This window comes from Pelophylax lessonae (genome assembly GCF_965119305.1).
Source record: "Pelophylax lessonae genome assembly, chromosome: 7".
Lineage (NCBI taxonomy): Eukaryota > Metazoa > Chordata > Amphibia > Anura > Ranidae > Pelophylax > Pelophylax lessonae.
Genome location: NC_138774.1, coordinates 266,380,648 through 266,407,337, shown reverse-complemented (window position 1 = coordinate 266,407,337; position 26,690 = coordinate 266,380,648). Strand labels below are relative to the sequence as shown.

General features: G+C 41.9%; 1 protein-coding gene across 4 annotated transcripts in view; it reads right to left on the bottom strand.

Moving 5' to 3' along the window:
• Positions 1–3,859: 3,859 nt before the first annotated feature.
• DENND1A (DENN domain containing 1A) overlaps positions 3,860–26,690 on the bottom strand; it is a 1,402,774-nt gene continuing 1,379,943 nt past the window's right edge. For 2 of the 4 annotated variants that reach the window (XM_082262893.1, XM_082262894.1), the window contains 3 exons: positions 10,416–10,544; positions 9,965–10,208; positions 3,860–5,560 (listed from right to left, as the gene is read on the bottom strand). In XM_082262893.1, coding sequence (XP_082119019.1) covers positions 4,337–5,560; positions 9,965–10,208; positions 10,416–10,544 — 1,597 coding nt within the window. In that variant the 3' untranslated portion in view covers positions 3,860–4,336. The remainder of the gene's footprint in view (positions 5,561–9,964; positions 10,209–10,415; positions 10,545–26,690) is intronic. The other 2 variants (XM_082262895.1, XM_082262896.1) reach the window with 1 other exon arrangement.

The following is a 26,690-nucleotide window of genomic DNA, read 5'->3' as shown; positions in this document are numbered from 1 at the left end:
AATTCTTTGGAGAATGTGTTTAAGCTACTCATACTCTGCTTAGGAATTATGTTCCCTATGGCTCAGCTACCTCCCTACATTATGGTTTGTTCATAGGTTATATGCTATTGACAGATACAGTTCCTTCAGTTGTAGCCAGTATTGTATGCTGAGATTGACCAAAGAAAGACTGTTCTATGGTTTAGTACTTACATGCTCTGATACATTTAATTAAAATTATTGGAAAGAAATAAGAATTGATGCTAAAAGTGGAGTACCACCCAAATGTGGAACTTCCGCTCATTTGCTTCCTCCCCCCTCCGATGCCACATTTGGCACCTTTCAGGGGGGAGGGCGGAACGGGTACCTGTTTTTGACAGGTACCCTTCCCACTTCCGGGAAACGGCACCACAGCAAAATGAGGTTCCCCTCTTCCTACCCCCTGCAGCTGAGCCAATCTGAATGTGCAGCGTGCTTCGCACATGCTCAGTAGGAACTTGCCCGTGAAGCTGCAAGGCTTCACTGCCGGGTTCCCTTACCAGGAATGGCGGCGGCAGCAACTGACAGCGGATGGAAACATCGGCTGCGGTGCCGACATCGCTGGACTCCAGGACAGGTAAGTGTCCTAATATTAAAAGTCAGCAGCTACAGCATGTGTAGCTGCTGACTTTTAATTTTTGGAGGGGGGGGCAGAACTTCGCTTTAATTTTTCCATATGCTCAATTGTGATGATCTATAACACTCCATAATACTAATAAGATAAATAGTGTAGCGCTAACGTCCTTTAAAAATGACTAAAAAGTCCATATCATATCCAATCAAAAAATATTGGAGTCATTCCAGGAAAAGGAAGAAATCCACAGAGATAGTGCTCAATTCCCAAATAGAAAATCATATGCCTCCTCAATGTTGAAAACCACGTGAAGGAAAGCCGCCACCAAAAAGGTTTAATCAGCCTCTTACCAAAACTCTATGATCCTTATTACAGGGATCATAGACAGCAGAAAGCAAGTAATGGTAGATGTCAGGAAGAGACCTCTCAGCTATCCTCTCTCTGGTGGGTCCAACGTTCCTCTCATGGATTAATAGGCCATGTGAAGAAAAACACTCCACATAGTGTAATATTATCACACATATGTTTATTGAGGCTTAGGCAGATAAATGGCTACTTACATTTAGCCGACATATAGAGAGCATATCTGGTAGAGTCCATACACTTGGTGCAAAGTTGGTTACAACCAAGAAAATGGCCGCCGCGTCCGCGTCCGACGTGCCACAAGCTCCTCGTACGCGTTTCATCACACGTTGACGTCACCATAATACTAATGCTCACTGATGTTCGCAGCAGTTATATTCATACAACTGTAAATTATTGTCTAATTTTCCTCAAGTTCTTTTATTAGTGAAAGGTGAAAATCGCAAATAAATGAATGCCTAATATGGCTTTCCAAGCAATAATGGTACTGCAAGCAATGGATAGGAAGGCTAAGTTCCAGACATCAGGGCCAAATGTGGGCCCTAGGCAGCTGGTTATGAATATATTAAAATTTCTTTCTATGCTGTTGGCTTACAACCTTGTGCCATTGTGACCACTATGACAGGCTAATGGCCTTATTTAATAATACTTTAAAGTGTTTTTTAAGAAATATTCAATATCGTAGCCACCCCCAAATTTTTTATTTAAAGTATTTAAAGAGAAAATGTATTTTTTTTTTCAACAGCAATGGGTATGCAGTTGAATTTTTGTATGGATATAAATTAATATGTCCATAAGTAGTACACAAAAAATTAACATGGCATAAGATTCACACAAACGTTGTTTCCATGATGCCATGCACAAATACTACACAAATGGATCTCAGCTCAATCTTTCTAAAAAAGAGTGTAATAGGAAGAAATATGACCCCCTGAAGTAAACATTTAGTGTACAATTCGAGAGAATGTGTAGTATACAGATTTTACAGTGCAGTATCAATTGTGCATTTGGGTAAGAGTAACTCCACATTGTCTGTGTATTGGTTCTCTAATAAACAATGCAGAAAGAATAACCATGCATATGACATTTAATTCTCTAGCCTGAGCTAGAATAACGGTAGCTTGAATCTGAGTGGTTTCTATCAAGAAGACCTTTTTTTATTCATAAAACCAGGCCTTTGGAACTCAGTTCCACCACCTCTGGCTCAGGCCCCCTGCTTTCTGCTCACCACTATTACTTGTAAACATAGAAGTCCAGCTTCTGTGTTTACAAGTGACAGCTCATCTCCCAAAGGCTCCAATAGACCTGATCTCCTGAGCAGCTCCCACAGAGTGCAGGATGGGGACAAGGGGGATGCAGGTTCCCAGGTTGCAGTGCATATGCCTACACCCTTACTGGTTGATCTCCCTGCAAGTGAGAGAGGCAGAGCCACCTACAGTGTGTGGGGAGGCACTAGAGCTGACTGGGTGCTTCAGCTTAATAGTGCAACAAAAGTAAGACATGTGGAAGTTGGTGGAGCTTTTAAAGAGGGGGGGGGGAAGATGGGGGCAGTGGATGGGGAGTTGCATGCAGAGGTCAGAGGGGTGAGAGTGAGATGAATAAGGGGGATGCAGGGGTAAGTAGCTGTGGAAGTAGTCTGAACTCTGCACTCTGTATGCAGTGCACCCCTGAACTCTACACTATGTACATACCACATTCCTGAACTCTGCACTCTGTGTGTAACCCCCACCTCTGAACTCTACACTTGGTAGCTTGCACTCCTGGTATTTAGTGCTACTTTAAGATCCCCCCACTGTTAGTGAATTCTGACCACACCTATTCATTTGATGCGGTTTGGAGGGTGTATGTGTAGGGGGGGGGGGGGGGTTGTGGCGGAGTTCCTGCACCTATTTTCTGAGAAAAAAAAGCCCTGCATAAAAACCACCCCCCACATCTAAAGGCATGTGCACAAGTATGCTGCACATATAGTGAAGGGTAGAATATCTGTGCTACTCCAAGATCAGCAAGGATCACTGGAATCTTCACCGAACCTGCTTGAGATGTAACTGCAGTATTGAAACACACAAAAAAGAGACCACATTCTGCTTCTTTCGTGCTACTCAAACACTTTAAGCTGAACTCAAGGCAGATATAAAAAAAAAAAACACAAATACAGCTCTGAATTTATTAATACGTCAAATCAATTTTTTTAAATTCAAGCAGTTAAGTAGCTGAATTTGACTTGGAGTCAACCTCTTGCAGTCCCGTAAACCATTTGCTAACAAGGAATATACTGACTGGAGGAGAGAGCTAAGCGACAGAGAGATAAGCTCATCAGTCTGTTACTTCTCCTCTTACTGTTCAGTCACAGGCTGGGAGAGAGACAAGACCTGTATATGTTAACCAACTGCAAATAAGAAACAGCAAGTCTCCTGCTCTGCTAGACAAAGCCGTTTGTACATTTCAGAACTGGATGGAGAGTGATACAACATAAAACAGCTCCTATACGTGTAGTTCATCTGTATATTTATCTTTCTGCCTGGAGTTCAGCTTTAAATATCCCCAGCCACAAAATCAGCATTAGACTGTGCCCCGCTGTTTTTCAAACATGGCCATTCCTGGTAATATGGAGACCGAAAAAAAAACTGTACATGGATGCCATAAAATCAGCTATTAATAGCAATCTTCAACCCTAGCTGTCTCCAAAACGGTGCTCGTCTGAATGACATATAGAAAATCTCTACATGTTATATATAACTAAACCACCAATGTCAAAAAGTTGACCCAGCACTGAGCACCACCAGCCCCTGCTCTAAAGACAGCTATGGGATTTTTTGAACAATGTATTTTTAAACCACATACTTTTCTTTAAACTGTGTACATACTGAGATACTCTGAAAAGATATGTATACAAGCTGCAGCTTTTGGAGCTTTAAAACCTATGTACAGAATCATAAACCTCATTACATTTGTTTTACAGGTGGCTAAAATAGTTATTATGATGACATGTGCATGAACACCACAAACCACTTCCAAAGGAGCAAGTGGGGGTGCTGACTAAGCAATCACGGTGTGTCACTGTGTTCTGCTTGAAGACCTTACATGGATGCTCATACTGCACCAGAAGCATTTTCTATTAAGACTAAAGCACTAGTTTCAGTAGCTCTACATCAAGACTATTTCCATTGTTTAAATAGTCAGGCAGACATAAGCAAATACGGGACATGTTTATGAGCTACTTACCCAAAGAAATACAATTGTTTATTAAGTCCATTGATATTAAAGCCTTTAATTGAAAATATTTAAGCCTGAAATCTATCAGCAAACACTTTCATTAGAGCTAATAAACATTGTTTACAACTGTGTCGCTTGCTTTTCAGCAAAAGTTTATGAACCTGAATCTCACTCAAATGTCTCCCACCGCTTTCGAAGCTGTTCTACTTTACCAGATGTTGGTGTTACTGCTTGTTTGGTTTTACTGAGCAGCTCTTCAAAAGGATCCTTGGGCTGACCTGGTTTGGAGGGGAGTAGAACGGGGTCTGATAATTTGGAAGGTCTGGGAGGAATGACTGGATATTCCCTGGGCTTGCCATCTTGGGGTTTAGAGAGTGGCTGAGTCACAGGAAAAGTTCTTTGTCCTCCAGGACCACTGACAGCCGATGGAACATTCTGGGTTGGTTCTAAGGTTATGTGACTTTGATGTATTATTGGATTGGCTGGTGAACTTGAGGGTGCTTGACTTAAAAGACCACTTCCTGAAAAACCTGGAACAGGACGTCGCTGACTGTGATAAAACACATTTCTGGTAAAAAGAGGGTTAGAAACAACTGGTGGAGTGAATGGTCGTGGTGTGACACCTATGATGGACACTGACTGGTCAGGCGGCATTACTTGGATAAATGGATTAAGTGGTGAATGTACAAATGATGGTTGTGGGGTTGAGAAACCCAGCTGGTGAGGGAAAACTGTAGAAGTAAAATCACTTTGCAATGAAGCATAACATGGAGAAGTAGAAGAATGGGCAGCTTCTGAGCTCTGGATATTCCCAGTAACAGTAGACAAGCCTTCACTCTGCCTTTGATCTGTTTTTAAAGGATCCAAAAGACTTAGAATATCATCATTTAGGCAAACATCTGTGGAAACCTTGACAGGTTGCAGAAGGTCCAAAGAACTAGAATCAGGAACCTGTCTGTTGCTGTCGGCGGCTAGCACTTCCGCAAAAGACCCTGTTGCTGTTTGGAGAGGGAAGCCAATACTTTCCCCAAGCTGATGTTTCCCTGGCTCCGTCAATGCTGGTGCATTTTGCTGTTTAGAGAGTCTGGAAGCTGGCGGAGGTAGGACAATACCCAGCTCTGGAGTCTTCCTTCCATGTGGCCGTGGGATAGTGATACTGCTTTGACTGCTGCTAGATGGTCCCTCTTTTTCTACAAAAAGTGATGTAATCTCTTTTTGTGGTGTGCTTGTGTCACTCCGGGGAAAGGTCTGGTATCTTTCTGGTGAAGTTTGAATGTACTTATTTGGAATTGCCATATCGTCCTGCCCCATGCCCCACAATTTGTTGTAAGGGTGGCTGTGCTTCATTGTTGGCATCAAGCGATTTCTCTCTGGAACTGTAAGATCCATTCTCTGCCAAAGAAGATTGTGTTAATTTATAAAATAAAGCCAACTAAAAAATATTTTTTTTTTGTTTCATAAAAAAAAAAACTGTCTTCACAATTAAAACATTTAAAAAGTATTTCAAATAGTGCAAAAACACAATCGGCACAGTCAAATAATAAAATTAAGAAATGATTAATAATATTAAAAAATGACATGCCATAAGAATTACTGGTTGCCAAATATCTCTGCGAAGGCCTCCTCTCTCTCCTACCCCCTCCAGGCTCATGCCCACCTTCCCCTTGTTTTGTGTACCCCCTCCTTACCCCTTTTTTTCTTCCCATCTCCCTCTTCCCCCTCTCCCTCATCCCTTCCTTAGTAGACCCTCAACAACTGGGAAGCAGTCCCTACCCTTTCACCTCTTGCACATTTAGGCATCCTCAATGCTAACTGTTCCTAACTGAACTTTACAAATACTTGGTGTGCCCCCTGTTCCCTGATACAGCAAGTTCCCCATGGGGGTATCGGGCTACGGGGAGCACCTCCACTACTTACACTCGGCCTTCACTTTCAGACTCCCCGTAATTAAACGGATGCCCCCGAAGCGCCTGACTATGTACGGACATTGGTGCTTCCTCAGACGGGTTTTTCTTTGGGTACAGTTGGACAGTTTTACGTAGAGAACTATGTTATAATGTTACAATATTTCTAACTGTACAATATTGCTTTGGTCTGTACATCCCCTGGTTCTTTTTGTTTATTCATGCAATACCAGCTGTTTTTCAATGTGCTCTGTTTTACACCAATAAAATGTTTTGACAAAAAAAAAAAGAGTTACTGGTTGCCAGCTAAAACACTGTAAGAGTGATTTCACAGCATCTCATAAGTGAAACAATATACATAAATAGTGTAGTGCAACCAAAAAAAATCATAAATGAAGTCTAAACATAAAGTCCATTTACAGATTGTGCTGACAAATCACCTCTGTGACAAAAACGTAACAATATCTCCCAGATCTTGAAACAACAGTGCCATGTGTGCATCCACCCAAAGTTTAAATTACATGCTCACTTACAGCTTTGACCTCACAAAAAAATTAGGTCAAACAACACTTTATTTCACCCTCTAGGTCAGTGGTTCTTAACCTGGGTTCGATCGAACCCCAGGGGTTCGGTGGGTCAGTCTCGAGGGTTCGGCACACCCTCCGCTAGTACCACTTCGCTGTCAGGGACTATTTCTCCAGTTTCGGGCATGTCCTTCCGCTCCCGCTCCGCTCGCAGCTCTCTCTGCCCCTGGCTCACTCTCACTGCTGGCTGTGCAGCTCGGCTCCCAGCCGAATCCGATCCAGTCGGAGCCGGCGTCACACACTGTGGAGTGGCGTGGGGGGGGGGAGTTTTAGACAGGCCAGGCGTGCGGTGCGGAGAGGGACTGTCTGGGGGAGGTACTAACCCGTGCAGCGGCCGCCCAGCGCAGCGCGGGAGAGAACCACCAGGCCAGGCAGCCGCAGCAGCAGAAGAAGCCGGCAGGTGAGAGGCCAGAGAGCCAGTGGTGACAGTGGTGCTGCAGCCTCACCTCAACCTCACCTCACCCTGGCCTGCTGTAAGGGGGGATCTATATGGGGGACCTCACTCTGGTCTGCTGTAAGGGGGGATCTATATGGGGGACCAGGTCCTCCATATAGATCCCCCCTTACAGCAGGCCAGGGTGAGGTGAGGTCCCGTCCCCCATATAGATCTCCCCCCTTACAGCAGGCCAGGGTGAGGTCCCGTCCCCCATATAGATCCCCCCTTACAGCAGGCCAGGGTGAGGTGACATGAGACATGATAATGACATGAGAGTGGCACTTGCCAATATAAAGCCACACATTTCTGAACTGGTCTCTGAAAGACAACAGCAGAAGTCACACTAATTTGCAGTAAATATTCATTATTATGTTTTTGTTTTTGTGTGAAAATCATGTTTTAATGGTTTTGTTCTTTGTTCTTAATGGTTTTGTTCATTTTGTGCACCTATGTATAAATATATACCTAAAATAATATATACCTATGTTTTGAATTTGAAAAAATCATATTTTATTTTTCCAATTAAGAAGGGTTCGGTGAATGCGCATATGAAACTGGTGGGGTTCAGTACCTCCAACAAGGTTAAGAACCACTGCTCTAGGTAGTTGCAGGATTCAAAATCATGGGATCAAGCATCTCTTAACACCACCCTCTTGATAAGTGCAGGCATCAGGTAATCACAATCATGTGCTTCACATCTCCACATTCACCACTCATATAGGTATTTAGGCATATGTAAGGCAAAAAAAAGAGGACCCATAGTGTGCTCTGTATAAAGTTTAATTTGTCTCCCAAGGATTAAAAGCACTTACAAAATAAATGCACATATTGTGCTGACAATAGCATTTAATACAATGAGTCCCCTTTGATCCCACCACACAGTGTTTTCCATTTATTATGGCTGCGAGATGACATCACTCCATATATGCATTACATCCTCCAAGCTGGAGATGTTTTTTGCAAGGTCAAAGCTGTAGGTGAGCATTTAATTTGATCATTGGGTAGATGTTTCAAGATCTGGAAGATATTGTTCGGCGTATGTCATGGTGGTGACTTGTCAGTCAAATGTTGATTGGGAATCCAAAAATTGATATATTTGAATTTATAGTTTTCAATTTGAGGGTCTGCCCCCAGTATCTGCCATATCCTGCAAGAACCTCCTGAGTCATCAGCTGTCAACATTTGTAAGGTCTGAGAGCTAGCATGAAGTGAATGTTAGTGCTAAATAGCAAGCTAACACTAAATTATAATTTTCATGCCTGTGCAAAGTATAACATACCATTAATTGATTATGGCCTTCAAGCCTAAAACAGCTAGATGTGGTTTAGAATAAACTTCTCTATAATATTAGGCTGTATTTGTGATGTAAACCAATATTTCGGGATACACAGTTGACCCAGGAGAAAGAAGGACTGATTTGAGGGGGCACCCATTTCCCTAAACTATTGTCAGATTGTAAAAGAAAGATATAACTGCGCTAAATACTAAAAACACAGCAGCAACTTAAATTGTGACAAGCAAAAATGGGTATATGTAAGGGCTAAGTTGCGCTAATGGGTACTAAATCCACAGGTAAATGTAAGATGAAGCACACTAATGATAGTCCAACATTGGTGACAAGTCCGTATCCAAATGAAAGGCACAGTCCGAAATAAACGATTCCAGTGGCAGATGATTAAACCAACATTCAATTCTCCTTACCAGAATGCAGAATAGAGTTCGCCCAAAACTCGTCAGATCTAAACGCTCAACCTTCGGTCGATGTGATCAATTGGTCCTCACATCCACAAATGATGATCATATGCAGATAATAAATAATTAGGGTGATAGTTAGAAGTGGAAGTGACACACAGAGACCTCTCCCAATACCACTGCCTCTTACCAGATTATGGATAAGTGAGAGCCACACAGTCTGAAATGGAAGTGACACACAGAGACCTCTCCCAATACCACTGCCTCTTACCAGATTATGGATAAGTGAGAGCCACACAGTCTGTCGTCCCGTCTCCGGAGCCAATAGCTCTAATGGTCCCTCCAAATAATGTCAGATTCTCCCAGAATGTGATGGGTTGAACCACTCTCCCCAGAAGCCAATCCTTAGAACAGGTGTCACCAGGAGAAATTCTAGGGCTGACTCGATCGTGTGTCTCCTCTGTTGCCACTTCAAGCAACGACTTCTCTCTACTTCCTAGTAGTAGAATGTGTGTCACTTCCATTTCAGACTGTGTGGCTCTCACTTATCCATAATCTGGTAAGAGGCAGTGGTATCGGGAGAGGTCTCTGTGTGTCACTTCCACTTCTAACTATCACCCTAATTATTTATTATCTGCATATGATCATCATTTGTGGATGTGAGGACCAATTGATCACATCGACCGAAGGTTGAGCGTTTAGATCTGACTTGAGTTTGGGGCGAACTCTATTCTGCATTCTGGTAAGGAGAATTGAATGTTGGTTTAATCATCTGCCACTGGAATCGTTTATTTCGGACTGTGCCTTTCATTTGGATACGGACTTGTCACCAATGTTGGACTATCATTAGTGTGCTTCATCTTACATTTACCTGTGGATTTAGTACCCATTAGCGCAACTTAGCCCTTACATATTGTCAGATTGTAATGGTATTACTGACCTGCAAAATTAGATTTGTCTAATCTGATGAGTCAGCATTCAAGGTTTTATTTGTAATAATACAATTAAAATAGAAATGATAAAGACCAACCGTAAGAGCAGCAGTCTAGTTTCAAATAAAAGACTAGTGTCTAGGGTAGCAGTCCTCGTAAACATTAATTTAGCATTGTTTACTGCGTAGCTACTAAACATTATAATTTCTTTTTTTTTTTTCAGTCAGTAGCATGAATTGTTTGCATACCTGATAATCAAATGTGAAGTGGTCTTCATGGACTTCTTTGGGAGTTCTGAGATCTTCAAGGCTTTTGGCTTGACTCAGAAGTGGTGGCTGTGATTCTACACCTATGTTACTAAAAATATCCTCAAGAAGATTTATATCCGGATTTGGTTGGTCTTGTTCGGTCATGGAGTCGCTCTCCTTTTCTGGGCTAATCATTTCATCACCATCGGGGTCTGATTCCTTCAAGGTTCGATACTGCTGAGGCCTAGCAAGTGCAAATAACATGGGTTTAGTGCTTCTCAAAAAGGATAAATACTTTATCCATAAAATTGGATAAAAATATATATTATTCAGTAACCATAATCATTTAGTTCTGCATAACATTTTTGCACTGTATTTTTAAATTTAAAAACAAAGTCAGCACCAAAGTGCTCTACATATTCTGAAAGAAGAGACAGTTGAAGACAGAGACCATTCAAAAGGAGCAGAGAAGATAAAGTTTTCAGAAAAGGCAGACACAGGATCCTCCTCCTGCAGGAACTCATCATCAGAAGAATCTTCAGAAAGGAAGACAGTATAGTGGCGTGTGGGCTTCACAACGCTGAGAAAATAAGAGAAGGAGGCAGTTATTCCTCAAGAAATTTAACAAAGCATGATACATGATTAGAACAAAAGTACCGTGATTAGCTGGCCATAATCCCAATATAGGACATCAAAAAACACAATCTAGGCAGTAGTGGGACTTTAAGAGGGCAAATGTGGAAGGGATGGTCACAAATGGAGCCATAATATTTTCATATAAAAGACATATTTATTAAATCACAAAAATAAAAGAAAAAACATTTTTACATGTAGACATATATATAAAAAAACATAAACATGCTCCCTGTGGGAACGCTGATACAGTATACCAAGTGGGTAACAGTGGTCTCTGTTGAGCACAGTCTATAGGTCCCCATAAGCTGACACGTTTCGCACCAAGGCTTCCTCAGGGCCAAAGAGACCATGAAGACTGCTGTTCCCATGGAATCAGGGGCATGGCATAACATGTCACGGGGCTAGCGTCGGGACTATGTAGGGCAGGGGCAGTCACCATCAAATAGTATACATATAAGATGATTCACCATAGAGCCACCGAAGGACTGGAGAGTACAAATATCCAGATATTAGATCACTCTCTAAGACAATAGAGCCACAACGTCTAGCATCCACAAGGAGGTCTTATCCCCTGAAGATATAGCTTATATTTGAGACCGATCTTAACTATATACCTCTACTCACATATTCAGCCTCACGGGGCAGATAATTGGTGCCAAGCTCATAGGTCCCAGGACATCAGAATGTCAATGGCTCCCCTTGTATTTGCATCCTCCACAAATGCCTGCCTCAGTGGCTCTATTTGTGACCATCCCTTCCACATTGGCCCTAGATTGTGTTTTTTGATGCATGATACATGATCCTAAGATCTTTGTCTCTGGACAGCATAAATGATCACTGGCAATATGCAGCAATTAAACATACTGAAGCATCACTTGCAACAAGAGGGGAAAAAAAGTTAAAGCCCTTATTAGGTTTTTATTTCTGTGTCCCCACTGGGATTCATCCTCTCTATTTGATCTGGCGTTCACTATCATAGGATCAGAAAGTAATGGGAAAACAAAACTGTTAGTCTTCACCAGGACAAGAATAGAAAGGAAATCTTCCATTGGGGGCACTTTCATTTGGGAGATTTTATCTAACTTCCTGTTGCTTCTCCAGAACAAAAAGTGAAAAGAAATCTCCTCAATTGGACACACACAGCAACAAAATCCCCACAGAAGTTATAATTACCAACTCTATCCACAACTAAAATAAACTTTTGACTTTGGATATATTTTATTACGAAAAAAAAAACCCTCCCCATCACATTGCTCTTTGATTTTGACGAAAAGAGTAGAAAAGTTTTTGTTGTACATGCATGTTAAGACTCCCCAGCCAAATCATTCAGAAGATCTTGGTAGGTTTAGGCAGCAAATATATTAAAGTAGTTGTAAAGTTCACTGGTGACAAACACATTATTCCACATATATGATTGCTATAATGAAACTCCTTTCTTGTAAATTGCAGGTCACGTGATTGCTTTAGCTTACTGAGCGATCCACGGATGGACATTCCAAGAGAGAGGGGCATCGCATCATTGCCGGAAATGACGTTGCCGCTGAGCTTCTGCATTTCCATAGCAATGGAACACAATCAAACTTAGCGGCATAGCGTCACTTCCCCCTTTCCCATGCTGAGTGCAGTGAGAGGAGGGGAGGAGGGCAAGGCTTTTTCCGTAGACTATGGAAGATTGAGGCACACTGTACTCTAGCAGGATGACACAAGACATAAACTGACCACACTAGCATGGAAGATCTCCGTGGCAAAAGATGGATGTAAGGAGTCCCTCACTTTGATGGTAAGGTCTATGATATGGCCAATACATATGGATATATAAAGTGTACTCTGTGAAGCATCTGCCTCATGTATACAGTGGTTCTAACAGAGACCCCATTTACTTTGATGTAATATTAGACGAGGAACGTGTCTGGTGCCTGTAATTTTGGGGTTCCCGTGATAATTTTGAGAGGATACTGACTGTGAATTCTCCCCCAAAATCGACATATTTGCAGTTATTCTATTGCTTATAACCTCTTGCGTATATCTGCCCGCACTGATCTGCCCCTCAACGCATGTGTCTGCCAAGGTCTCTATCGCAGCTGGAAATATTGGTCTGCCTTGGTCTCTCTGGCCCTGAGGAAGCCCTTTTTGCGAAATGCGTCGGCTTGCTGGGGACCCTAGACCGTGCTATCTATAGACCGTAACATCTAAAGAGATACACTGTATTAGCATTCCCCATGGGAATATATTTCTACATATGCGTTTTTCTTTTATCCAGTTAGTACAGAGGGAGGCAGTTAAATGGTGGGGACAAGCAGTACAGAAGGAGGCAGTTAAATGGTGGGGGTAAGGAGTACAGAGGGAGGCAGTTAAATGGCGGGGACAGGCAGTACAGAGGAAGGCAGTTGAATGGTAGGGGCAAGCAGTACAGAGGGAGGCAGTTAAATGGTGGGGACATGCAGTACAGAGGGAGGCAGTTGAATGGTAGGGGCAAGCAGTACAGAGGGAGGCAGTTAAATGGTGGGGACATGTAGTACAGAGGGAGGCAGTTGAATGGTAGGGGCAAGCAGTACAGAGGGAGGCAGTTAAATGGTGGGGACATGCAGTACAGAGGGAGGCAGTTGAATGGTGGGGACATGCAGTACAGAGGGAGGCAGTTGAATGGTAGGGGCAAGCAGTACAGTGGTAGGCAGTTAAATGGTGGAGGCAAGCAGTACAGAGGGAGGCAGTTAAATGGTGGGGACAAGCAATACAGAGGGAGGCAGTTAAATGGTGGGGACAAGCAGTACAGAGGGGGGCATTTGAATGGTGGGGCCAAGCAGTACAGAGGGACGCAGTTGAATGGTAGGGGCAAGCAGTACAGAGAGAGGAAGATGAATGGTGGGGGCAAGCAGTACAGAGAGAGGCAGATGAATGGTGGGGGCAAGCAGTACAAAGAGAGGCAGATGAATGGTGGGGGCAAACAGTACAGAGGGAGGCAGTTAAATGGTGGGGACAAGCAGTACAGAGGGAGGCATTTGAATAGTAGGGGCAAGCAGTACAGAGGGAGGCAGTTATATGGTGGGACCATGCAGTACAGAGGGAGGCAGTTGACTGGTGGGGACAAGCAGTACAGAGGGAGGCAGTTGAATAGTAGGGGCAAGCAGTACAGAGGGAGGCAGTTGAATGGTGAGGACAGGCAGTAGAGATCGAGGCAGTTAGTGGAGACAGGCAGCACAGAGAGGGCACAGGCAGTTGTGTAGGGGAAATTAAGTACAGCTAGGGGCAGCTGATAGTGGGGACAGGTGCAGGCCACCCGAGTGCCACCCGAGATCAAGATGTGGGTGGGTGTTTCAAAGGGGATGGGATTTTATACAAAGATAAAAAAAGAGGTGATGAGTGCTGAGCTTATAAATGGGGGGGGGGGGGTTGTTTTATTTTGTACATTGAAAGAAGAGCTCCAGTTTTTCCAAACTGAATTCTACCACACCCGTTGCAAACCGTTATTACAGCCTCGGTTTGCTGATTGAAGGAGAGGTTGGACAAGTCATGCAACCAGGTTTGCCTCCCTACTAAAACTTCTTTGCTTCTAGTCTTTGAAACTAGTGGAGCTAGGCTGCTTCAAAGTTAAGTCCAAAGCACAAATGTGCTTCACAAATGTGACTTTTTTTAAAGCAGCATATGGACACAGTAAGGTCCTGTTCACACATGAGCGTATTTCAGCTCGTAAAACGCTCATCTCTGAGGTCTCAAAACGTCCAACAAGCAAAATCCCATTCATTTCAATAGCCCCTGTTCACATCTGAGCGTTTTATCGCCTGAAACTCAAAGTACATGAGCTTCTTTTTTGGCAGATTACAAGCGTTTTTGTTAGATGTCAATGCCTGCTTCCAAATACCTGCAAAAAAACGCCTGAAAAAAGCCCATAAAATAAAGCATGAAAAAAGCCAAAAAGAACCATCTGAAAAAGCCAAAAAAAAGCTTCAAAAAAGCTCAAAAACACCTGAAAAAGCCCAAAAATACGCCTGAAAACAATACGCTCAGGTGTGAATGGAGCATCAAGACTACTGCTTTAAAAAACATGAGCCCCTAAAAGACTGTTTGTACACAACCAGAAATTAATAACAGGGCATAATATGATGGGACTTTTGGAGCTAAACTATCATTAATTACTACTTTTATACTTTATGGAAGTTTTACATTTGCCTTGAGTTTTCCTGTAAATTACTCTTGAAGACAGCAGATTTCTTCATCAGGCCAAAATTGAAGAAGTTATATTATATCAGTCTATAATTTTTTTAAGCAAGGCTTGCAAGATGTAAAACACCCAGAGAACTTAAACATTTTCTACTACTGACATATTAAATTTTATTTTTGCGCTAAGCAGAGGCTCAATATGTCAAACACACGTCGTTATTGATCGAGGCCACTGCCCATAATGCACTGCATGTTTCCTCTCTGTCCAAGTGTTCACCCTCCTTGTGTTAACACCTGCATATGACACTAGTGACAGCTTGCTTCTCTTTAAATGCCATGTCAGACACACATCCTGCTATAGCCGCGGGTAGCGTGGGGCCTGTGTGCATTATTACAACGGCATGAGTTTATTTTTAATGAGTATGATATGCATGGTGAGAATGAACGGACAGGCTTGCCTCGCATCAACTTGGCCAGAAACAGGAATCACTGACAAATGTAGATATTTCAAATTTAATTGACATTTAAATTCAAATCCTAAGATTATAATTAGGGAGTAGAATAAAACACAACGTGCATTTATGGAACATTACTGCTTGAAGTACTATTATTTGAAATAAATGCTGATTACTGTAGAACAATAAACACGCTCCCCTGAGGAGGGAGGAGACCGCTTTAAATGACAGTTGTAGCGACAGCAATCAAAGATCAGCTTTCAGAAGGAGTGCAGTCAGAATATTGAAAGATCATTTCTAATGGATCAAAATAAGATTCTACACATGGTGTTTAAAGCGTACCTAAACACAGGAACCAAAATGTAACTTTGATGGAGTGGCTGCATTTGTTTCCTTTTTTCATATCTTTTTTTAACATGGTTAACCACTTTAAGACCGGAAGGATTTGCCCCCTTAATGACCAGGCCCTATCTTGCGATTTGGCACTGCGTTACTTTAACGGACAATTGAGCGGTCGTGCGACGCTGTACCCAAATAAAATTGACGTCCTTTTTTTTCCCACAAATAGAGCTTTTTTTTGGTGGGATTTGATCACTTGTGCGATTTTTATTTTTTGTGCTATAAACAAAAAAAGAGCGACAATTTTGAAAAAAAAAAAAAAAAACAATATTTTTCACATTCTGCTATATGACATTCTCAAAAAAAAATAATTAAAAATCAAAATTTTTTCCAATTTGTTTTCTGCTACATATTTTTGGTAAAAAAAAAAATCGCAATAAGCATATTTTGATTGCTTTGTGCAAAAGTTATCGCGTCTACTAACTACAGGAAAGATTTATGTCATTTTTATTGTTTTTTTTTATTTTTTACTTGTAATGGCGGTGATCTGCGATTTTTAGTGGGACTGCGACGTTGCGGCGGACAGATCGGACCCCTGACTCACATTTTTGACACTTTTGGGGGGACCAGTGACATTACTACAGTAATCCGTGCTAAAAATATGCACTGTTACTGTAATAATGACACTGGCAGGGAAGGGATTAACACTATGGGTGATCAAGGGGTTAAATGTGTACCTAGGGGCGTGTTTCTAACTGTGAGGGGGCGTGGCTTGTGGAATGACCCTAGAGACCTGCGATCCTATATAGAAGGATCACAGGGGCCCTGTGATCATTCCAGGGAGAAGAACGGTCAGCTGTGTTTACAACAGCTGACAGTTGTTTTCTCTCAGTCGGGAAAGATCGCGGATGTCAGACGGCAATCGGAGCCGCCTGCCCGCTGGATCGGCTTCCCCGCTGATGAGCAGGGGCGGGAACGCGCCAGAGGCGGGACGCGCTCGCCCCCTAGCTGCCTGCACGTGACGAAGTATACCTATGGCGGTTCGCACAGGAGTGGCTGCGGCGGGCGGTCGTAAAGTGGTTAAAGCGTACCTAAACACAGAAACAAAAATGTAATATTTTGCAGCTTACCACTTAGATGGAGTGGCTGCATTTGTTTTCTTTTTTCATATTTTTTAACATAGTTAGACACAAATAATAAACAAAAGGCAGCGCCAATGGTTAATAAATACAGTCCCAAAAGAGAGTCTTTGATGAAAGTAGGATGGGAAAGGTCCTCCACTCATCTGTGGATAGGTATAGAGTGCTCTATCAATCACCACGTGACAAATAAAACTGCTTATCAGATTAAATTGACCCTCATATTATACAGCGGTCAAATATGGCAGTTTGAATCAGATGTAAGCGGCTGATAAGGATGTGATGATATGATGACACATGGGACCTCCCTCCTCTTTCTTACAAAAACACCTCAGAACGAAAAAGACTAAAATAGAGCAGTATGTTCCAAATTTACAGTATTTATTGAGTAAAAGTTTCTCTTACATAAAAGGTAGTAAAACAAGCATATATACAGGATGCAGTATTCAAAATCAGCGGTATAATGAGCGTGCTAATCTCCTGACAGAACTTCCGCCTTACGCGTATCGTCACAAAATGACATCATCAGAGGCGTGGTGATTGATGGAGCACTTTATACCTATCAACTGGTGATTGGAGGACCTTTCCCATCTTACTTTCATCAAAGACTCTCTTTTGGGACTGTATTTATTAACCATTGGCGCTGCCTTTTCATTTATTATTAATGTACTGGGTGTGTAATCTTACCTATAGTGCTGGCTGCCTTCCCTTTTAAAGTTGTTAATATTTATTTGGATTCCAAGCGCAGAGATTTCCCCTTTTTCCAATAGTTAGATACAAGCCCGTCTTATCTAACCAATAGAAAAAGAAAACAAATACAGGCGATCCCGGGGTCTACAAACATTCGACTTACAAACGGAGGGAGACAACAGGAAGTGAGAGGAAATCTACCCCTAGGAAGAGAAATTCACTCCTGTAAGAGTTATTATGGGAAAAAGTCATCTCCACTGAAGCTTTATCATCAATCCTGGTTTCAACAACAACCCAAAATTTTCAAAATCCAATTTTCTTAGGGACAGAAAGTGAGGTGACATATCCTGAACAGGGGCACAGACAGCAAAACAAGTGTTACACGGGTGGCAACCCTTCCCTATGCTATCCAAAAAGCTTAAAACTTTTGTTTTTGGCTGTAGCTACACTTAAAAAATGTACCTGTTGCGACTTACAAACAAATTGAACTTAAGAAGAAATCTACAGACACTATCTTGTTTGTAACCCGGGGACAGCCTGTAAATGGAAACTCTCTATGTACACAATAGGCCACAATTTAGTGCAGCCTTTTTCAACCAGGGTGCCTTCTGAGTTCTTCAGGGGTACCTTGAGAGAATGCCTAAAAAATGACACAAATTGCTAAAAAATTATCAACAAGTCAGTAAGTGAATAAAGTTTGCCTTTTTGTCACACAAAGCCCCAGTTTTTATTGTGCAGCAATACAACCTTGGGCACCCTGTGGGCCATTGACTGTCATCTTAACAATCGATGATGTCATGGGTTGATATATGGAGTACATCAGACGTCGGCACAGCATTCTTGTTTCGCCCTCCCTGTCCCTCTCTGTCAGGACTGGGGTCATTTTAGCTGAGTGAGGGAGAATAGCTGACAGAGAAGACAAACAGTAGAATACTTATTGGTATCAGTGTGGAAAGGTGGGGAAATAAAATACTTTAATTTTGGGTGACCCATGAGTATGGATGCTGCTGTGATATGTAAAACTGTTAGTTTCATTTTTTACACTTTAGAACGGGGCACCTGGAGATTGTGCAGAAATTGAAAGTGTGCCTTGACTGAAAAAAAGGTTGGGAAACACTGATTTAGTGCACTCAGAACAAGATTAAATCAGAGATTTTTTGGATCAATTCTGGTGTCTCTTTGAAAGACTATGGATGGAAATAATGTTTTGCACCACAGTGAGCAAAGCCTTATGTGAAGAAGCCAAATTATAGTACACTCGGGCCCAAGTTCATGGGGAACATAACTGCCAATTTGTTGTTCATTAGTATTCTCCCCTCTTTTTAGGCTCATGTTACTCCCTTCCTCAACCTTAGAACCAACATCAGAATCAAGTAATGGCTGTGCACCATCAAGGGGCAAGTGGCTGACACTGTGCTCAAATAATTCAGCTAATTCCTCTATGCATGATGCTGGGGCTATGGCAGCAGTAGCTGTGGACAAGGAGGCAGAATAAGCTGCTCTCTCTGCTCACTCCGCTTGGGTGATAGAGGATGAGGAGGATGAGGATCGTTTAGTAGGCCAGTCCGCCACCTCCTCTACATGCTCTGGCTGGATAGCATGGGCAACATAACTAAACAGAGGAAATGGTGCCCTGCCTGTAGACGGACCGTGTTCACCTTTGCCTGTGGACACCGCTGGCCCCCTCACAATGCCATGGAAACGTCTGCCTCTCCTTGTTGGGCTCCCAGACAGGATGGGGGGGGGGGGGGTTATTACCAATATGTAATAGAGACGGGGAAACGTGTACTGTGATGCGCTTTAATCACTGGAAAGTGGTGTTTGGTGAAATTTCACTTGATGACACAGACACACTCCACTGACACATACTGCAGTAAAACTGCACTAACTCACTTCACAATATTGCAGTAAAAGTGCACTAATATATTGCAGTAAAAGTGCCCTGATGCACTTCAATATACTACAGTAAAAGTGAACTAACACACTTCAATATATTGCAGTAAAAGTGCATTAACACAATTCAAGATACTGCAGTAAAAGTTCCCTGACACTCTACACTGACATACTTCAATATAGTGCAGTAAATCTGCCCTGACACACTAAACTAATACACTTCAATATACTGCAGTAAACTTGCCCTGGCACACTAAACTGACACTAAAGTAAAAAAGGAAGGTTGTACTACACTTACACTGCACTATCACTATATTCACACTACTCTGACACTCTACACTCACAAAAGAATCACAATAAAAAAAACTATAGCACATAAACTCGCTAGTAGCAATGAACAGGGCCCTGTTCTATCTATCTCCACTCCATTATCACACTGCAAATGGCTGCTCTGGGAAGGAACATTTTATAGTGTGGGACGGGTCTATGAGCAATGAGCCATGATTGGACACAGTCATCATTACTTTCTCCAATCATGGCTCTGACAGTGTTCTGTGGCCTGAATGGGCAAAGCCTTTATTGCTTCTGCCAATCAGGGCTTTCAATGCACTGTGCGGCGCGCAGCGCATTGTGGGGTATTCGATTAACAGCCAATGTACAGCCCGAACTCATGCCCGGGCCGAACCGTTCGCACAACACTAAAGAAGAGCAGCAGTGAATGGTCTCTACACAGGGGCAAGGTATAAGAGTAGGTTCATGCTGGATTACTGCACAGATCATGAAGAAATTCTCAAAGATGGCCAAGCTTCAAGTAAGAATACAGCTTTAAAGTAAACCCATCATAAAGCTGGGAAATTGTAACTGAACAGATAAAGAAAACGATATGGCATACATTCTAATCCACACTTTTTCCATAGTAAAAATTTCCAGGAAGGATAAGAAAATACTTTCTAGATGGCCCTGTCACCTTGCAACACTTGTACCCCTCCCCCTTTAACACCCACTGGCACTGCTTACAATGTAAAGTTACTCACCCTCACAGTTGATAGAATTGTGTTAAGACTGAACTTTTTTGGCAAGAAGTCTTTCAGGTGTACCACAAAATACAATCTATTGAGCTCTCTAAAAACCTCTGATGTCTATGCAGCCAATCTCTCTGGTAAAAATGACAAAGAATATATTTAGACACTGATGGCAACATGGACTATAATTTTTGGCCACTGGAAATCAACTGCAACCCCCTCTCTGGCGCAGTGGGCGACAGCCATAAATAACAAATTGCAAATGGAGAGTCAGGTGGCAAGAGACAATAACCAACACAAATCCTTTCTATATACCTACTAAGGTTAGTCCATCTGTCTATTGTCAGATACTTTCAAATCCTTGCTTTTATCTTATCCCTTTATACAACTGCTTATACACACTATGGGCTTTTTCTTCAAGACTAAGTTCAACTTTCCATTTTAACAGCGGGGTAATTGATCTCTGTCTATGCAGACTTTTCTACAGGAGAACATATGTTATAGTTATGTAATGTCCTTTATTATGTGTTTTTCAATACTCTACACACAATACGCAATGTACATAGGAACACTACTACCTTCTTCTTCCTTGAGCCCCAACTCTTCTATCAAACAAAATGAATGTTAACATGACCACTGTGCTTAAAGCTAAATTCCAGGAATTCAGCCACTTTATAAAATGTGTTGAAGTACTATGGGTTAGGTTCTACAAGGTGCATGCCACTTCATGGACTTAGCTCTTTAATTTACAATTTACATTGTAAATTATGGGAGCATAGCTTTTACTATACTTCCAGCACTTTGATGCTGGGTCCTCGGGTCTCAACTCAGTCGCGTGCAGTCGCTCTGTCCACCCTGCCAATTCACAAAGCCCTTTGTATTTTGTAAATTGGCTTTAATTCTGTGAATGGATAGCAATGGGGAGAGGCAGGCAGGCAGGCAGGCAGAGCTGCTGCTGTTTGAGAAAGCAGCGTTTCTCCAGCCAGAGGTGGTATAGCAATAGCTGCAAGAGCAGTAAAAGTGTCAGTTGTAAGTAAAAGCGATGAGTCCAGGAGATGTATGCATTTCACACATTTTAGAAAGCTGCTGAATTGCTGGAGTTTAGCTTTAAAGCATATCTAAACCCAAAACCAAAAATGTAATATAATGCAGCCTACCAAATCTCATATACGATGGCTGCATTATTTTCCATTTAGGCTGTTTTTTCCTTAATTTCACCTGGTAATGCAGCCAGTAAGTCTGTCATTTTTCAACTTCCTTAAAGTGGAACTAAATCTGAATAATAAAAAAAACCTTGAACATGCAGGCTCTTTATTGCAGAAGAGACATGCAATGTCTCTTCTGCAATAAAATACACTTACACGCCCATTCACAAGGAAACAGAGACGCCAATTCGCTGCTCCAGGTGAAAGGTGTAATCTTAAGGACAGATGGGATTGGGTGCTAGCCCCGGCTCGCATCCATGTATACAACTTGGGAAAGAAAATGCCTGCATGCCTCCGCTAGTCCAAAATCTCAGGTTTTGATCAGTGACATTGTCAGTGTGAAACACGTCAACCTTTCCATGGTCTGCGGCCTTGTCCTGCTGGTTTATACATGTTTTAATAAATCTATTGGAGGGGCAGAGGTGTGCAAATGATTTCTTTCCCACAGCCATTCACAATCCTCCGGCAGAGCTGTGCAAACTATTTCTTTCCCAATTCCATTAACAATCCTTTGTGGAATGTACACTGAGCTGTGCATTCAAAGCTCAGTTTACATTCTGGAATGACTACCAACTGCACATGTGATGTCAATCTACGCTGGCCAATCAAGACAGCTGAGGACCGGCCCCTGAAAGATGATGTCAGAAAGGGACCTCATGGGCTTTGGACTGTTGGAACTAAGGTAAGTATTTCTGTCTTTATTTCCACTTTAACAGACCGAGCTGTTCAGCTGAAATAAACCATTTAACTTTGATACGTGTGCCTACAATGATCAGCCTTTATTCATCATTGTAAAGCATTTAACCCAAAAGGAAGACACAAATCTTGCTTTACTGCCTAAAAGAGTTCAGCTTTAATTCGTGATTCAAGGCCATTCAAATCTGCTAGTATATCTAACACTACCCTCTTCTCTGTGGACAATGATGCAGTCCAAGGGTAGCGACACCCTAAGACAGGAAGTGTGTTACTGGCTTTATCTCCGGGTGAAAATAAGTGAACAAAAGCCTAAAAAAAGGAAGACTTTTTGAAGCCGCAGTGCCTTGCCGCATATAACTGTTGGAGGTTGGCTCCCCTTTGGAAGCACTTGCAAGGAATAGCAGCGTTCTTTCCTTTGGCTTCTATAGCTTATAATGCAGTGACATCCAAGCCTCCTCTTACTTAATACATTATATTTTGGCACTATTTCGTTGACCTTTTTGGCCTTGTCGGTTGCTCTATGAGCATGTTATGAAAGTGTTTTTTGTACTTTTATATTACTTGCAGCTTTTGATTGTATAACACAAGTTTTGTATTCAGCCAACTGAAATGTGCTGTGATTCTTTTGTACCTTTTTTAAAACTTTCAATACATTTTATTGGAAAAGAAGACACATCATTTGAGGATTGATGACCTGCAATATATACTTTTTTTTTGTTGATTTAGGTACCCTGACAATTTTAAAAAACATAATGTTTTGTCAAGTTCACTTTTATTGTGGGTTACTCACTCAAACTACAATTTTCTATTGTTCTTATAACTGAACAAATATTTACCCAAAGAAAAGGTTATCTTCAGTGAAAAACACATCAAAATACTTACAAATCTCTATTTCCTATAAGTCACTGTTCATTCAAGCCTCCCTTTTGAGCAATGAGGCTAACTATCATATAGGAAGCCAAAAGGGAGGCTCAGGTGGTGAATACACTGAAGCCAGCTGAACTTTTACAGGAAAAGTCAAAATTTGCATACAACGTCAGCTGTCTATATCTTTGGATCTAGTGGCTGCTCTGACATGTGGTTTTCAGAGGTAATCTCTGCTTATGCATTTTTCATCATATTCTCAGTTCAAATTGTCAAGGTTTGTGACAAATTCACACTGACAATGATTCACTTAATCTACCCCTAATTATTTTGCCATAAATCACACATTTTCCCACTACAGCCCTTCATATGGTAAAAATGGCCTCTTTAAATTTAGAAGTATATATTGTTTGCCTGAATATATCTCCAGAACATTGTCCAGAAAAAAAAAGTATTACAAGGAAGACTGTGGCTTGGTAAAGGCACTAAATAAAAAATGATTCTTGTCAAATAGTAGCGACAGTTAAAAGAAAAAGGGGGTACCGAAGATAACAGTGTCACACAAAATGCAGAGACACCTTGTATAGTCTATTTAAGGGTCTCAAAACTTTCTAAACAAAGGGCCAGTTACTGTCCTTCAGATATTAGGAGGGCCAGACTGTGGCTAGTGTAAGTGGAAAAGTCCTGATGCCAATGGGAAAAAATAATGCCCCATTTTTTGTTTCAGTGAGAGTAATTGCACCCCATTATTGGTGTAAGTAGGAGGAATAGTGCCCCACTTTGGTTGTCATTGAGCCCCATCGTTGGTGTCATTGAGAGGAATTGTGCCCCATCATTAATGTCATAAGGACCCATTTTTGGTGTCAGTGGGAGGAAGTTTGCCCTATCATTGGTCTCATTGGGAAGAAATGTGCCCCCTTCATTGGTGTCAGTAGGAGGAATAGTGCCCCACTATTGGTATCAGTGGATGAAATAGTGCTCAAAGAGCCAGTTAAAAGCAAGCAAAGGGCTGCAGTTTGGAGACCACTGGTCTATGTCATAAAACTTCAAAAGAACACCCAATGCAGTTTGGAGGTTTTGGCAAGTACGTTCATTAGGGCTAAGAGAATATTAATAAGTATAATAGTGGTTCAGTTATTAGAAATTGTATAATGCCAGAAAAAAATTATTTAACGTGGTTGTTAAGGCTGAAGATTTTTACCTTCATGCATTAAAGCGGTAGTATACCGCTTTTTTCCACTTTTAACTACAGGTAAGCCTAGAATAAGGCTTACCTGTAGGTACAATTAATATCTCCTAAACCGGAACGGTTTAGGAGATATTTGCACTGCATGCAGCCTCTCACGCGAGCGGTGCATGCGCTCTGAAGGTCCGGCGGACCTTCAGCTTTCCTTGCCGGGAGCTTGCCGGAAAATGACTCCCGCATGCATGCGCGGGAGTGACGTCATCGCGACTCCGGCCAATCACAGCGCCGGAGCCGCTGAACCCGGAAGAGACGCCGAGGGATCATGTCAGCTCCCACAGCGGTGTCTGGGGGTCCGTGTCGGGGCTTCGTTCTAAGGTAAGTAATTCATAATGAGCTAGTATGCGATGCATACTAGCTCATTATGCCTTTGTCTTGCAGGGTTTTTTTTTTTTTTTTTTAGATTTACAACCGCTTTAAGGTAAAAAAAAACCTTCTGCCCCCCCTAAATATTCACAGCCAGTGAGCCACAATGGAGAGAGCAGGGAGAGAGGGAGAGCTGCATCTCTATGTGTTTTATGGACAATTGAGCGGGGCTTGTTAGCGAGCATGTACCAATGCCTCCATAGCAAGCGACTTGCTATCGGGGGCACTGCTCAAGAGGGAGGAGCCAGGAGCGCTGATGGAGGACCCAAGAAGAGGAGAATCAGGGCTGCTCTGTGCAAAACCAGAGCAGGTAAGAATGACATGTTTGATATTTAATTAAAAAAAAAAACCTTTAATATCACTTTAAAACAGATTTATAGCATGATTGTTAGTGTTATATAGCTGGATTTTCCTCTTGAATACCTAAAGCTGATGCCAGACCACAGTAAAACTGTCAGTCTGTCTGAGAGAGACACCAAGTGATCTAGTTAGTATTGAAAAGCCTGTACAGTAACAGTTCCAGCAGTTTCCAGGCACAACAAATAGTGCAAAGCAAATAAAAATGCCACTTCAAGGGAACAGTGGGTAGTGAAGAGAGTCATGCTAAGTAGCACTCGGTGGATAAACAAATGACCTCAGCAGGCAGGGCAAATGTAGTCTAGGATTCCAGTTGGCGGCAATCTGTGGGCTCAAGCAGGTCCCACTAACCAAAGTCAAATGAAGAGGCCATCCACCACTGCTAGCATCACAGCAAGCAGAAAACTGTGGATGAGCCATTAACCCCAGTGAAGAAAGAACAGAAGGTACACACTTCCCACCAGAGGACTAAAGTTAAGGTGGTGACAGTTTCTATCCCAGCTTCAGGAATTGTTCTTTTTTACACATATAACCTTGCTGTAAGTCAGGCTCCTGTTAGGTATTTATCGCTCATATCTGTCCACAGGCACCTACTGTGCAATAGGCCACGCACTCAGAAATAGGTGGATATCTTGGTGCCCAAATGTCATCAGCCTTCCTCTTTCCCCCCTATAGGTGGTAACAACTGCTGGACTTGTTGATCATCTGGCTGCAAAAGTAACATGTGTGCCAGCTAAGAAGCATCTCAATTTACAAAGTTTATATCAGCCCTCTCTATAGCTCTACCCCTATATGAGATCAAATACGCACTTCATTAGATGCTCTTCTAAACTTTATTCATGAAAATAAATAATGCAGTTGTATAAATAATTGGTCACTTGGAGGTGAAGCTGTGGAAGCAGGGGAAATAGGTTGCAGTGGCCTGTCCTTAAATGTTGTATCTTAACAACACACTACCATCACTTGTAGCCAATTCCTCCTGTCAATGGCTAAACTGTTTGTGATTCTGTGGGAGAAGGATGCCATTTTTCATGGACACATTCCAGAGATTTTACTTTTGGAGGAGGCATATTGATGACTTCCTCCTCTTGTGGAAGGATAGTGCTGAATCAGTAAAATATGTCATGGTATATGTCATGGTAATTTAAATACTAATTTAATTGGGGAAACACTTCTCATATGAGCGGAGTGACCCAAGTGACCTTTTTGATCTCAAAATGTTTAGAGAAGGGAGTTGTTCTCTTACAAAAACCTTTTTAAAAAGACAGATAGGAATCGGTATATACCCACGGGATGTGGACATCACCTGCTCGGCTAAATGCCATTCCTAAAGGGCAATTTCTTTGGATTAAATAAAATTACTTGGATAAGAAAGATTTTGTGCAAGCTGAAATTCTGAAACAAAGGTTTTTAGATAAAGGGCCAAGCCAGTCCCTGATCAATAAATCAAAAATGTTTGAGATGAATAGAGATTCACTCTTGGAACTTAGAAATTGAGAGATAAAGCAGGAAAGAGGTTACAAGTGTTCCTTTAATACCACCATTTCTAACCAATATAATGCGTTAAAAAATAAATAATGTTAGATAGACATTGGAAAGTGCAGAAGGCTGATACAATTTGGCTTACTCTTACCTGAACATCCAAAAATTGTTTTTAAGAAAA